General features: G+C 31.3%; 2 protein-coding genes across 6 annotated transcripts in view; one reads left to right on the top strand and one right to left on the bottom strand.

Moving 5' to 3' along the window:
- LOC109537819 overlaps positions 1-10536 on the bottom strand; it is a 20450-nt gene extending 9914 nt beyond the window's left edge. Inside the window, exons 1-2 of one of the 5 annotated variants that reach the window (XM_019904722.2) lie at positions 10389-10536; positions 7597-7669 (exon numbers count right to left, since the gene is read on the bottom strand). The gene's annotated coding sequence lies outside the window, so the exon portion shown is untranslated. Of the gene's footprint in view, positions 1-1088; positions 1324-2530; positions 2611-4056; positions 4210-7596; positions 7670-10388 lie in introns of those variants that run through there. The other 4 variants (XM_019904721.2, XM_019904724.2, XM_019904725.2 and 1 more) reach the window with 4 other exon arrangements.
- The window catches only part of LOC109537818 (probable G-protein coupled receptor CG31760), a 117305-nt gene that overhangs the window by 40259 nt on the left and 62866 nt on the right, over positions 1-14180 (top strand). Inside the window, exon 5 of the mRNA XM_019904720.2 lies at positions 13024-13225. Within this exon, the coding sequence (XP_019760279.1) occupies positions 13024-13225 (202 nt within the window). The remainder of the gene's footprint in view (positions 1-13023; positions 13226-14180) is intronic.

The raw sequence follows: 14180 nt of genomic DNA, 5'->3' as shown, positions 1-14180 counted from the left end.
GAATGGTATTTAATCGATGTATGCCTCTAACTGTAAACACCACTATCACCGCGACTAGAACACGTCTACTCACATCGACAGCTATATGTATACTTATTGAATACATGATAACTTTTTGTTTTTGTTGTTAATAATTTTTGATATACAGATATATATGTATTCATAGAATATTTAAATCTCTAATGTAATTATAAATGAATACTTCTTATTGCGGCCAGTAAAATTTAATTTATTATTATTGTTTCCATTTAAATATTTACTTAGATATTTTCTTCCGGTTTCGTTTATCCAAGATCATATATTTAATTCATGCCATATTTACTGAATTTAATATTAATATTCGAGCGGTTACGTTAACAATTTTTGTCGATTTATTTTTCTTAATGCAATGGAAAGTCGAGAGTGGGAATGTACTAAATAGCCACAAAAATAATTTAAAACTTAAAATAACCATTTATCTAGGAAATAACTGATTTTATAAAGTATTTTGGGTAGCCAGACTTTGCGAATGTGTTTATGTAGCTTTGGCGGATATTCAACACAAGATGATGATACTCGTACATTTTATGTATCGTAAATCCATAAGCCCCCTAGGAAAACCGGAAAATATCTGGTATTATAATCAGGCTATGAATAAATATTGTCAAATTTCGAAAAAAAGTCCTATAAATAGGTTTCTGCTTCCATTCGTTCGCGTTTGAATAATTGCGGAATCATTGATCTGGCTTTTCGGTCGTTTAGTTACAAATTTGCTTCATTTCCCATCATTCTTTTGCGCATTATTTATTATTGCTAGTTACTTTATAGTACTACTAGTTCAGAAATTATCTGCTAACATGAATTATTTCAATAAATATTTAATTAATCGTGGCCAGTATCCTGGTTTTATTTGCCTATTTATCGATCATTTTTATCATTAACTACATCTTGTGGAAAAAATTACTGTTTACAATAGTTCAAAGTTGACTACTTTTTTACTACGCTTCTTTTCATATGTTTAATGTGTAACGTTCAAACAAAAAAAACATTTATTGCTCTTATTGATTTGATACGTCCATTTTAATATATATTAAAATTACTTTACTCACATTTCGCTAACACTGATGAAACTTCCGACCAAAATATAAAAATGTACACCTTTATATTTTCACTAAAAGTATATATTTCACTCAAACTACATACCTTCACAAAAGTATTATCAGTAATGATAATTAGCGGTTTTGTTAATATCTGTTTGTCGTCGCTAATGTTTATTGTGCTGCTCAGCCAATGATCTTAATGAATTTCGAAAGTACTGATAAAAGTTAGTTTCAATAAATAACCCAAATGTTGATTTCAGATGCTTTGCAATATTAAAGAACTAATATTTAATCACGAAATATATTGTAATAAAATTTTTAAGTGTACAGTAACGTTTGAAATTATTTCTAATACATAGTTATCTTTTTAATTTTTTCTTTGTTTACTTATTGTTGATAATCAACTGATCGACCTGGGTATTGTTTGTTAGTCCAGTCTTTATCTCGTTTTAAAATCTTTATATTTTCCGTGTGTTTACCACTATTGAGAATCAGTTCTTCATTGATATCTGAGACATTAACATATTAATGGCGCTACATTTATATTTCTTCGTTGTATCACTTTACTGCTTTTGTTGCAGTCAAATTGATTCAGTAAGTATTTGATAAGAATCTTGATGGCATCTTCTGGATGGAATTTTAGCCAGAACGTGACTAAAACGGTTAGCAGCACTGGTAGAGATTAAGTTGTGCAATTTTTGGATATTCCTATTTGTTCATTGCTTTAAATAGTCAGGAAATCTTGGACCTTTTCTGGAATATCAATTTTCCGTGTAAATACTTCAAACCCTTGTTTTATTTAAGTGGGTCGAGGTACATGATTTCGGTTCTAAACGATTAAAGATCCATTTGATCATCAAAGTTATCTTTCAGGCTTCAATAAGTGTTCAGATAAATTAAAAAATCTCGGAAACAATAAAAGTAGTGTGCTTTGCAAATAGTACGTTTTGTAATATATCCAGTGCGTAATATTTTATTATAGATATAAAAGTTTAGTGTATAAAGGGATATTACATGACGCATGTTACATGTTTTCAACCGAAAAACCATGCTGATTTTCAAAAATTGTTAACCGCATTAACAATACCATCAAACCAATTAACTTTTATTGAGAGAGTATTTAATATAAATGGAAATTTAGCCACACATTTACACTGCTTTTATCAGCCACATTAACATTCCACGTTTTAAAATAGATTGTACCGCCAATGCCAGAAACGTAAAAATCAAATTGAATATAAAAAGGATAAATCATATTCAACCTTTGGTTCTTGACTTTACCTAATCTGTTAATGACAAACTAGGAAAAATAAAACACCCAAAATCTAACGTTTAACTGATACTTAAATCAATGCGTATCATATCTATAAATACTAATTACTTGAAAAACTTGAAATAGTACTTCACAAGGGTCCTATTAAACATTCGGCAATTCGTAACAAAATAAATACCTTGAAACATTTGCTGGAAGGCTAATCTTACTCGTTCTATTATGGAATTAGTTTGCTAATGTACGCCTGGATTGTTTTTAATTAGTAGGATTTCGCTGGTGGGACTTTTCTACGAATTAGATAAATTGCGCAGGTGTTGATTAATTTTGCAGATACTAAGCTTCAATCTAACATCCGGTTGTTTTGTGAATGGCGCCGTTGTATTTTCTACTTTTAATTTATTATTTCAATATTTTTTATAATCACTTTGACACAGAGAGAACTGAATCAAATATTGGACAAACTGACAATTTCCCTGGCCTCAGAATTTTTGAATAAAAATTTTCATTTCTAGGAGTACTTCAGGCGTTTCGAAGGCACTGCTGAATCATTTTGTATTACTATTCCCAGGCTTGTTCTCTTATTGTTTATTATCTCCCATTTCACAGCTAATTTTTGTTCTAACTGTTTTTTCTCAAAATTTATTCGATTTAAAAAATAATATATTTTTATATGCATAGTTTTATCATTTGTAGAAACTGTTTAAACTTAAACTAAAGTTTAACTTGGACAAAGAAGATGGAACGTCATTGTTTGCAAAAGGCAATTTATGACTAGCAACTTTTCTGTTTGGCAGATTTTTCCGCCCGGCACCAAGGGCTGTAATTTTATTGAAATTATAAATTATACAAAACTATTGTTTTCTCAAGCGATCAATTTTTCAAGTTTTTTTATTTTTTGCATTGAATATCTTGCTTACGTTTAGACTTGCTTCTATTTGCAAAGAGTGGAGTAATTTAATTCTTATTTGAAGTTGAATATTGAAATGTGATACTGTTCCAGTTGATAATTATTTTATCTAAAAAGAGGGTTTTGCAGAAACATTTTTCCGATAAATGTGGAAATAGATTGTTTCGTTAAATTCGTTAATGGTTGGGGGCGCTGAGCCAGTTCACTGTAAAACCTGTCAATTTACGTAAAGATAATAAACGATTCACCAGGAACGATTTTATGTCGAACTTTTTCCGAGTGATGTCCAAAATATTTATAAAGGGCAATGTAAATCTGGTAGAGCTTTCGACTTTATATGGATGCATTAGCGCTTGAAGTCTAAATTTAGAAAGTTGAAAGGCGGTGGCAAATAAGCTTATTACTGTTATCAATATTTTTTGGATACTTTTTCAAATTTTATTTCCAAGAGCGGCATTTCTTTCTGAGGAATTAGGATTGTGAATTCAGGGTTCTGATGTATTCTGATAGAAAAGAGGATCGAGAAATGGGATTCGAATAATTCAATCGGAAACAGGTAATATCGCACTGTGCTTTGTATTTTTCCACAGAAAGTATACGACCTTTAATTACAATATGTTTTACATGAAACCGGTGCGTTTTTTGGGTCTTGAAGGCGCCGCGAAACATTATTTCTTTCTAATCCATTTCCCTTATATTTCTCTTATGTTTTAAATGCTAACTCAAACATAGACAATCAGACACAGTATCAATGTTTGGGAGCTTTCAACCATCAACTTTCTCCCCAGTATACATACCAATTAACAACTAAAACTTTTTCGTAACACAGAAGAAAACGTATTGTTTCTATGAGAAAATGTTAAGTTTTACAGAGTGCAGAGAATTATGTAAAATATGAGACAGCAAACGCATGTTGCTGTGTAAGGGGAATAACAAACTAGGCAATCATCGAAATGTGACGTTCAATTTTAATAATGTTTTCACGGATTGTTTGCATATCTGTTTCACAATGTTATCATTAAAATGGTATTTAAGATAACAACCACAAAGTTACCGTTGCCATTAAAATTTGTTTCGCAATTATTTTTTTTTCCAAATTCAATACGAACAATCTATAATTTTGATATTGATGCTTAAGCTAGGAGCAAAAGGTGTATAATACTCCTTCAGTTTATGAGATACTGTCTACTTCTTGCTTCTTTACTACACCTGTATTAATTTCAAGTAAAGAGAAAGAAAATGTCTACTGATATTCATTTTGATTAAGAAAACAGTTGGGATTAGTTGTCTATCAGAAGTGATCATCAATGATTATGCGTGGATTAACGGAATTAAAGGAGGGATATAAAATTTGAGTTTGATTGGATGTGCGAACGTATATTGAGCTTCTAAATCCAATTGGAAAATACAATGGTGTTTGGCCTGATAAGCTGGTCTTTGTGAAGATTATCTAAAAAATACCAGATAAAAAAGAAATTTCTGCATGACTAGTGATATATGACATATATAAGACATTGTCTTATATCTTTCGTTTTTTATTCCTTATATTCAATAGTATTTTTAAAACTTTTAATCTTAATGTCCAACTTTGTCACCGTATTGCCCTTTAATAGCCCAAATAGTTAAAGTTATAATTTTGTTGAAGGAATTATTGCTGTCAATGTGAATGAGTTAAGAAGAAACATTGTTAAACTCCATGGTATTATTGAAATATTGTTGTTCTCCCGATAATAATGTTACAACGTGTTTGAAAGCAATTTAACTTAAGTGGAAAATTATGTCAAACACAATTTCTTCACAAATTATCTAAAGATCCCTTCCGTGACAGCAAAATGCCTAGGGAGAAAATTATGCTATTCAAGCTAAGTGTCAGAAAGCCCCTATTTGTAATCGCATTATTGTTAATATTATTCGAGAGCTTTTCTGCCCTCCTATACGGCACCAAGTGTCGCTCAAAAGGTTTTTGTTTTATCCCGATAGTAATAAAGTTCTTGCTGACTGTGCTATTTCCTAATTGGAAAATGCCAATGTTGTCCCTTTCAACATCAAGGACTACTTATTGAAGTATCTAATATTATAATATTTCAGATTCTAATGAGCTGGTGGTGTATGAGGGCAAAACAATTTTCGTAAGATCCGAAGAAATATAGATTGAGCATTAAAAACTATTATGAAATAATTTTTTAGCTTACTTGCTCTTGTTAATAATCATTACTATTTTAATCTTCGATGAAAATTACAGAGTTTTAGACGAAACCGGTCTGGTAGGCTATGCAGTCAAGATATTTTCCAGTGGCTGACATTTCTACTGCCGGGTAACTTTTCTTGCATCATTAATTAAGACCAGATTTTTTAACCATAAACAAAACTTTCACTTCTTTGTTCCCTCTTATCGAAACTTGCTCGAATGCAACCCTATACATCTAGGATATCCTCAGCGTATTTGTTCGCAACTCAAAAGCCTTCAATTTCTTTGAACCTTCCCGAATCCGAGTCCAATCTTTTAACCCAAACCTTTTCCTTAGCTCCAACAACAAATCCCTGGTCGTTAGCAGGTTCTTAAATTTAATGAATATTGCTCTAGCTTCTCGTATATAATAATATCTGTACTGGTACATCTTTTGTTACTCGTTTTTTGTTTTTGATTGTGATCTGTATTTGTTTTTATTTAGAGGGATCTTAGTTTTCGCATTTTCTTCTGTCAATATTTCTTTCGGGATCCATGTTGTCTCATTTGCTTTTTGCTTTTTCCGATGGTTTCTGTTTGAGTTGTTATATAACATAGGTATTCTCCTTATAAGTTATGAAATTTCTGGCTTACACCTGCAGCCAAAATTGTGTTTCTAATTACCAGGCCATCCTCTATGCAGAACTGCAACAATCTTTCTCCGCGTTCGTTTCTTTCAATCAGTCCAAAGCAGCCAACATAATCCTTTCACTTTCCCGCTCTGATTGTAGGATTGTCTGGTAAGTAATTAAGATTCGGTCATTATAAGTAAAGGATTTATTTCGAAAGGGGACAGTAACTATTGCGATTTCTAAACATCTATTAAAAAACAAGTTGAAAGCTATATTATAGAAGATAAAAAGTTGCAACAAGATGCATTTTGGTGAATTGAAAACAATTTAATCTGAAATTTCTACAAATAACCGTCACGATTAAACCACCTGATTATAAGTAAATTACGGTGTTTTGTTAGTCACTTCGCCATTCATTAGGATGGTTTAGCTTGTCAGATGAGATGTATTTTAGTTGCAGATCTCCGGATTAATGTAAAATCAATGAATGGACATGAACATTTGTGTGGGAACGTAATAAAAAACCTGATATTTGTCTTCATCACGCTATATTGATTTCCTTAGTATCGTTTTAAATACATATGAATTGCTCAAATACTTTTGCTGAAGAACTTTTCACTCTGAAATTTTAGAGAAAGAAATAAAATATTTTCCATGTAAGTACTTACGTATTTCGTATTATTTTAATAAGCCAACGAGTTTTAGAAAATTTGTTACGCGTTCTAATCACCAGCTTTATTGTTTGATTATCGAAATAGGTTAATGAGAAAGTTAAATTTTAAATATAATAAAATACATCTGTTGTACATTATATTTGTATGGCTTGGGGAAATTTTCATCTAACAATGTTCTAAATGTCTTTTAATAACTTTAATGTTATCTAATCTTAAATTACAGTTTTCTATTGTTTGTTACAACACCTTTGTTCTTATGATAACAATTAAAACTTCAGTTTACAGCTTTTTTATTGAAGCATATAGTACTAACTAAAAATCGCTCAACATAGTTCAACATGGTTGGAAAACGAAATATCAGTTTATATAGTTTTCATTGTTTCAAGTGTCACCTAACCAAAAGAGTTATAAAACTCTTGTCCAAAAATTAGGACTAATTGTGTAAATTTTCAAACTATAACTTATGATATTGAATTTTCTCCTCATCAACTAACTTCTTTTAACTCTAGTGAGTAATTTATTTAGGTTTCCGTCAATTATTTTTTAGTTATTTCGCAATTATTCAGTTGATGTACTTTCATCCGAAGAAAATAAATAAAATATAATTTCCAAATAATTATTACCATCTAAAAATCATTAGCTTCAATATAGTGATTGGACTCACTCATAGCTACAGAAACGAATATTTTTGATGATCTTTAAACCGTATTAATGTTATACGGTGTATTTCGCAACTACATGAAAGCGACATGAAAATTAATTATGGGAAAAATACGACTCGTAGTAATCCTTAGATAAAACCATAAATCATAATATCACTTATGTACATATATCTAGCAACGGAACGAGTAATGAATAACATACCAAGACACCATTATCTGTTATCACTTTTGTTGTCGTAACCATTTCGAAATGACTACGTGAATGCATTCGGATCCTAAAATAAGATTTATTCTGTAGTATATTTTATCGATGCACATTTTTTCATTGCTTGGGAACAAAATATAGGCAGCATTGGGTTAAGGTTCATAATCGAGAAAAATAATAACAATTTTAAGTTTTATTTTTACATGGCAAAAATGGTTGTTTTAAACTCTTAATTGAGAGACTGACTCTTGATCATCCATTTTATTTGTTTCTCTGTTGTGAATGCTTAATGGCATCCAATGAAAATATTATCACTCTCTAATATATGTGGGGAATTAATTCGGTTTTATCGAATAAATTGAAATTGAAATCTGAAAACGCGTTAGCTATGGGAAATAATCATTGACATTTGTCATACTTGGTGTGATAAGTCCTGAAAGAGCACGTTACGTTAAGACTCTTAAATCTATATATAATTTATATTTTTAGAAATTATGTCTGAATAATTAATATAAGCGATACTGTTAAATATTTCTACAATTTAGTTTTTCATTGATTCTGTTTTATTACGGTGTAAAGGTTCTGATTTATTTGATTAAAATATAATCTAATAATGATCTATTCAAAAAAAGACCAGAAGAAACTCTCTATTATCGGTTTTTGTTTTTTTCAGGCTAATTTAATCATCCTTTATTTTAAATTTTATATTACGAGTATTTGAGTTTCAGCTATTGCAACCTATATTAAAGTCTCTACTCAAGTTAATATATTCTTTCATAATGTAGGGAGTTACAGCAGGACAAAAAATAAAAAATCCGGTTTTTCTAGATCAAGGTATAAACAATCCCTAAGTCTGTTCTTTTATATTTTAATTATTTGCGAAATTATACATACAGGAAATCGAAGCAAAAACCATTTCGGACCTTTAGAGTATTATGCAATAGTAGATTGAATTACACCTTGTTTGAAAGCGTTTTCATTCTTTAGCAGTTCTCGAAGAATTGGCTATTCTAACATTTTCAAATTTTATTGGAAAATAGTCGCATTTCTTTGACGATTAAAAAGGTTAAGTGTGTCCAAAGCTGTCACTATTCCTTCTTTGTTAAGGAATTCGAGGTTTCTCTTACTGTTGCTCTGGTTTGTTCTATACGAAGAATTAAATATTTGTGTGTATTAATTTGTGACGTGTAAACTAAACTAAACTTTCGTAAAATCTTACAGAAAAAGGCTTAGGTCTGGCAACTTTCATAGCCAAACAACTGGTTCATCTGGGCTAATGGAACTATTCAGAAAAGTATTGTTCTAAGCTGCAGCACTTCCTTTTTCAAATGTCACTAATGATCAGTAGTACGTCTTGTAAAAGTATGGGCAAATCATTTTGCAAAATATGTACATACATTTTATTCGTCAAACACTCTGGTATGTTCGGCCCAACCAAAGACATATAATACATTTACCAGTGTCCAATACATTTAAGAAAAATCGGTCTTGAAAATTGGTTCTCCGAATTGCCTGCGAATTACCAACACAGCAAACCGGCAATTTTTTTTTTCTCAAATTTTTAAAATACTGACTTTTATTTCAGGAACTTTTATTTCGAGTTGCTTCATTAGAAGCGGTAATTTTTGGACTGTACTACTTGGACAAGTTGAAAATAAAAAGATACAACTGATCTTCTAGCAGTGTCCATACTATTTTTTGAGTTGAATCTCAACAACATGTAAAATGTGGTCTTGCTTGCGTTCCAGGATGTTCTCCAAATATACGATAATTTCTAAACTGTTGAACAACATTTATAAAATTTCTAGGAGTGGGATGAGTTTGGAAAGGAAAATGTTCTGCGGAAGATTTAAAGCAGCGTTGAACTGTTTTGGAACAGTTTTTAAAAAGTCAACACAAAAGATAAGAATTTCTTGTGACTGCCAGAGTTTCATAAATTTGTTCTACAATATCGTTGATTAATTAGTGATGTAATTTTCTTTTTTCTTAAAAAAAGCTGTTTGAAAATATTGTTTGTTTCAAAAACTTAAGTTAGGAATCCCCGTGAATATTTATTTTAGATATTGGTAAAATGTAACCACAATTAAAATGTGAGTTAACATTATCCCATTTCTAATATAAACCAAAGGGCACTGTTCTATAGGTACAATTAACGGTCTTCGTTCATATTGAGTCAGTGGTTGGTTGCTATAAAATATACGCAAACAAATGATTTATTGTTCTCCAAACCAAATTATGTCATATCTTAAATATTGCAAATCCACCGTTGTAGTCATCATTTGTAATCGCCAGATTTTAGGTAAGGTAAGATAAGGTCGCTTTAAATTTGGAATTTACAATAACGTCCAAATACAAGACTCGAAAAGGTTAGCATATCAAATTAAAAGTTCATTATGTATCAGCACATCAAAACCGCATCTTTGCTATATTTGTGGTACTTTACATCTTTGTAATAATTCAAAATATCACGAAAATAAATTACTTACTTAAAATATGTAGTGGATTAGAGCTTTTTGAAATATTTGGTTGATTACACCCCAGGTAAAATAGTGGTATTCTGAAGCTATTTCTGATTAAGTGCAAACACATTTGAATTAAACATTTGATTTTGAAAGTAAAATTACAAGCTTATTTTAAAATTAATTTGAACTTTTTGAGAAATGTTCGAGATTTTCTGTATGACCGTAAAAAAAATTAGTTGTTCTCAAATAGGTGATAGGTAATAAGATTGCGTTGCATGGAAATTGGTACTAATAATTGAAATCTATATCTACTAGCCATCAACTTACATTTTTCCTTGTTGATTGGCATTAGTTCTCAACCAACTCAACTTTAGTCACGCACATACAATTTTTTTGCGCTTTTGCGCTCCCAATAATGCTCACCAACTTCACCACTGAACTATCACGATCAACAGCTGGACAGCAGAATGTGACTCGGTACTTCAGAGACGAAGTTTGTAATTAAGCGATAAGGAGTTCGTTATCGCAGTTTTATGTTGCGCTTTATTAATTTGCGAAACAACGGGATTATGCTGTTAGAAACAGGTTAGTTGTATCTCCAGGCATTATGCAACAGCATGCACCTGTCCTTCAAGTCATGTTAAAAATATAGATCAATCAATTAGGATTAGGATCCTATCCTATCAGAGTATATTAAAATTTCGATAGTGTTTTCAGTTATAGCAACTGTTGGGTTAGATTATGTGCCAAAAATTACAAACTTATATAATCTTGTTTTGAAATGTTGAAACTATAAGGAACTTTACTTTCTTCTATTTATTATATTCATTCTACATTAATTTGGTAGTGTTATGTTGCCGTCTTATAATACAGCATAACAATAAGGAACAACAAACGGAGTGCGTACGCTTTTCCACAAATTCTTATTTGGAATTATAAGTCGTTGACCTTTGGAGTGGGAATTTGTCTTCAGCATCTTCAATTGCTGTTACTGCTGTATTTATACTATTCCTCACTGCCACCATATCCTGCTCCAGTTCTGGTAAAACGCACTAATATCTTCCTTGTGTTGTGTGGGTGTCTGAAAGTCTCAATGGTTTCTCTGCCTTTTGGAACTTTTGGAAGAAAGTGATGAATTTGATGCAAAACATCTGCTTCTTGAAAAATATTTCAATGACATTCCATAACTGCGTGCTCTTCCACAGCAGATTTTTTCATCTGTACCAACTGCTGAACAGAACGTTAAGTATTTTATGATAGCAAGTAATAGTCATTCGAAAATTTTTCTGGTTAGCCGTTTCGAGCCAATCATAACAATAATTGTTGAATGACTAAATTAAAGTTTTATTTAATTTAATTTTGTAATTATTTCTCTGATATTCCGAACTTTCGTTCTATCTAAATCGCTTTCGCATGTAGTAAGATTTCAATAGCGATGTCCAGGAATTATTTGGAAAGCGCCAAGGTTATAAATTCTACAATAGGTAGTCGTATTTGCTACCAATTAATGGAAAATGGAGCAAGTTCAGCATTTGTTGTTTACCCATTTAGAAAGTTTGAAATATAGAAGTACCATTTTTACATCTTTTATGCATTTCCACACCCAGTCTTGCGGAACTTAAGATGATTTAGGTGTCAACACAAGAACAGCGAGATTATTTGTGACACATCTATTATGTTGGAAGCTTTTGCTCCATTCGGAGATGGATGCAGAAGAGTCTTACGAAATGATATAAATTCGGCGCGAAGAAAATTGATAATTTTTGCAAACGTTTTGGGTTAACAAAGAACCAACGCAATATTTGAGTGAATATTTGTGATAACTGTGAACGAACTTTTCAATTCAAGTTGATGTTGACATAAACTTACTTACTGACTTTTTGACTTAAACTTAGTTATTAAAATTTCGTTTTTATTACGCAAATACGACTGTTTGAGTATTTTACAAATAAAGATTCCACATTTTTTTACAACTTTAGAGCTTTAAAAACTAATATAATCTTCTCTATAATTATTTTTTGTATAATAAGTATTTTTAGTGTTTGATTTGTTTTCAAATATTTCCGAAACCGAACAAAATTTGACAACATTGTCTCAAGATTTTAACGTGCCCTTTATCAGGTTTCAGAATTATTACGTAATGTTAATAAGACAGATTGCCGTGAAAAACATTGCCGCCGCGCCGTCCTTCTGATCTAGATTTATGCAAATATCTCAGTTTTTGATGATAATTTTTTTTTACTTAATCTTTTTGCTTTTTTTTCTGTACTGCCTAAACACCCTAAAAGAATGACGGCATTTTTGAATCACCATGTAATTAATGTAAATAAGTTGAACATATAACAGATCAATACGTAAATAGATAGAAAACTGGTCATAGTAATAATGTGTAATAAAAATGCGAAAGTGTTGACGTAAAACTTGCTACTTGGACAAATGCAGGAAATGTATCAAGAAGAAATTATATTAAAATGATGTAGGCTTTCAGAAAATCTGGGTCTAAATGTTGGAAAATTGATTGATAAGATTGCAAAACATTTTTTGATTTTAAGAACAGTCGTCTTTCCTTTAGCGCAATCGTGCTGTTTCTCAATTAAAAAATTCTTATTTCTGCAGATTAAATTGCATTGCAAACAACACGCACACTAAAATTGAACACAAATGATTTATTGAACCAAAGGGTGCAAAGTAAGCAGTCGAATCATCTAATTGATTCCTCATCTACCACGCCATTGACAAAATATTGAACTACCAGATCATAATTCAAGTACTGTACGAACTTTATGGATTTCCATTTACAATGAATCCCCTTGCATTTGCAATATTTATTTGCTGTTTTAAACTACTAAATACTCGTATATCCAAGTGCTGACTATAACATAAAGCATATGAAACTGGCAACAAAGACAGCACAAAGCATCTGACCACTGACAAAATGACAAAAGTACCTGTTTGTTTTCAGGTTTACAAGATGCCATTTCAAAAAACATCTTAGTCTCAGATTCTTCAGTATTATCTGCTAGAGTGCTAGCAATGAACGCAACCACAGGAACACTGATCAATTGCGCCTGGTGGCAAAAGCAAGGTATGGAAATGGGCGGTCCCAAAAAGGTGTCCGATACCATTATGGAAGTTGGTCACAGACCCAGCGCTGACTACCCTTGGTAAGCTTAGTCCTTATTATGTTTGCATGTCTAGCAATGTCTAGCAAAATGGAGATTAAACCTCGTTAATTAGTTGCTCACATAATGCAAGAATACTTCGTTCGGTTTGAATTGTAGGCAAAGACGTTGACTGGAGTACACATCTTTTAGTAGAACAGTAAGAAATTTTGTCATTATCCTTTGCGTGCTATTTTACAGGGTTATTAACGCTATACGACACGGAAGTTTGCGGCTAAACCGTTTGATTTTTAATAAGTATTATTTTATAAATGGTCCGACGCCTACCGAGCGCACATTTTAAAAATATTTTGGTAATATACACGGTGTCCCAAAGGCTCTAAAGGTATCAAAGTTGCGTTTTTTAAAAGGAATGTCCTGCATATTATTGTACATACTTTCCTGACTGTGTTTCAATTCCAAATCAAAATCAATTCCTGGGCTTCAGTTATTTATTGTCTATTTATCAATTAAAATACGTTTCGGTGTTTTCCACCATCATCAGTTTCTCTAAAATAACAGATAGTAAAAAAAATTTTTCATTAATTTAAAAAACAATCTTCATTGTACGTACTTTCCTGACTGTGTTTCAATTCCAAAATTAAAATCAAATCCTGGGTTCTTCAGTCATTTATTGTTCATTTATCAATTTAAAAAAACGTTTCGGTGTTTTCCACCATCATCAGTTTTAATGTGTAGCGTTGTTGCTACTTTACGCCTTGGCATGTATTTTTTAGAATTTTTAAAATTTTTTAAATTTATCAATTTAAAAGGTTGGTGCTCAGCAAAGTTTAGTCTAGAATCAATGATAACGCCAAGATATTTGAGAGATTTAGAAAAGGGGATTTCGGTGTTGTTGAGCGTTAGTTTGGGTGTGTTAGTGGGAGGTCTTTGTTTCGAAATTATCATGGCTTTAGTTTTTTCTGCATTAATTTTGATTTTCCAGGTGTCAGCCCAC

Source organism: Dendroctonus ponderosae, unplaced genomic scaffold (assembly GCF_020466585.1).
Source record: "Dendroctonus ponderosae isolate FM_Combo_2020 unplaced genomic scaffold, Dpon_F_20191213v2 Dpon_F_20191213_2, whole genome shotgun sequence".
In the NCBI taxonomy this organism is placed as follows: domain Eukaryota; kingdom Metazoa; phylum Arthropoda; class Insecta; order Coleoptera; family Curculionidae; genus Dendroctonus; species Dendroctonus ponderosae.
The sequence above is the reverse complement of the archived record's forward strand: the minus strand, read 5'-3'. Positions and strand labels throughout refer to the sequence as shown.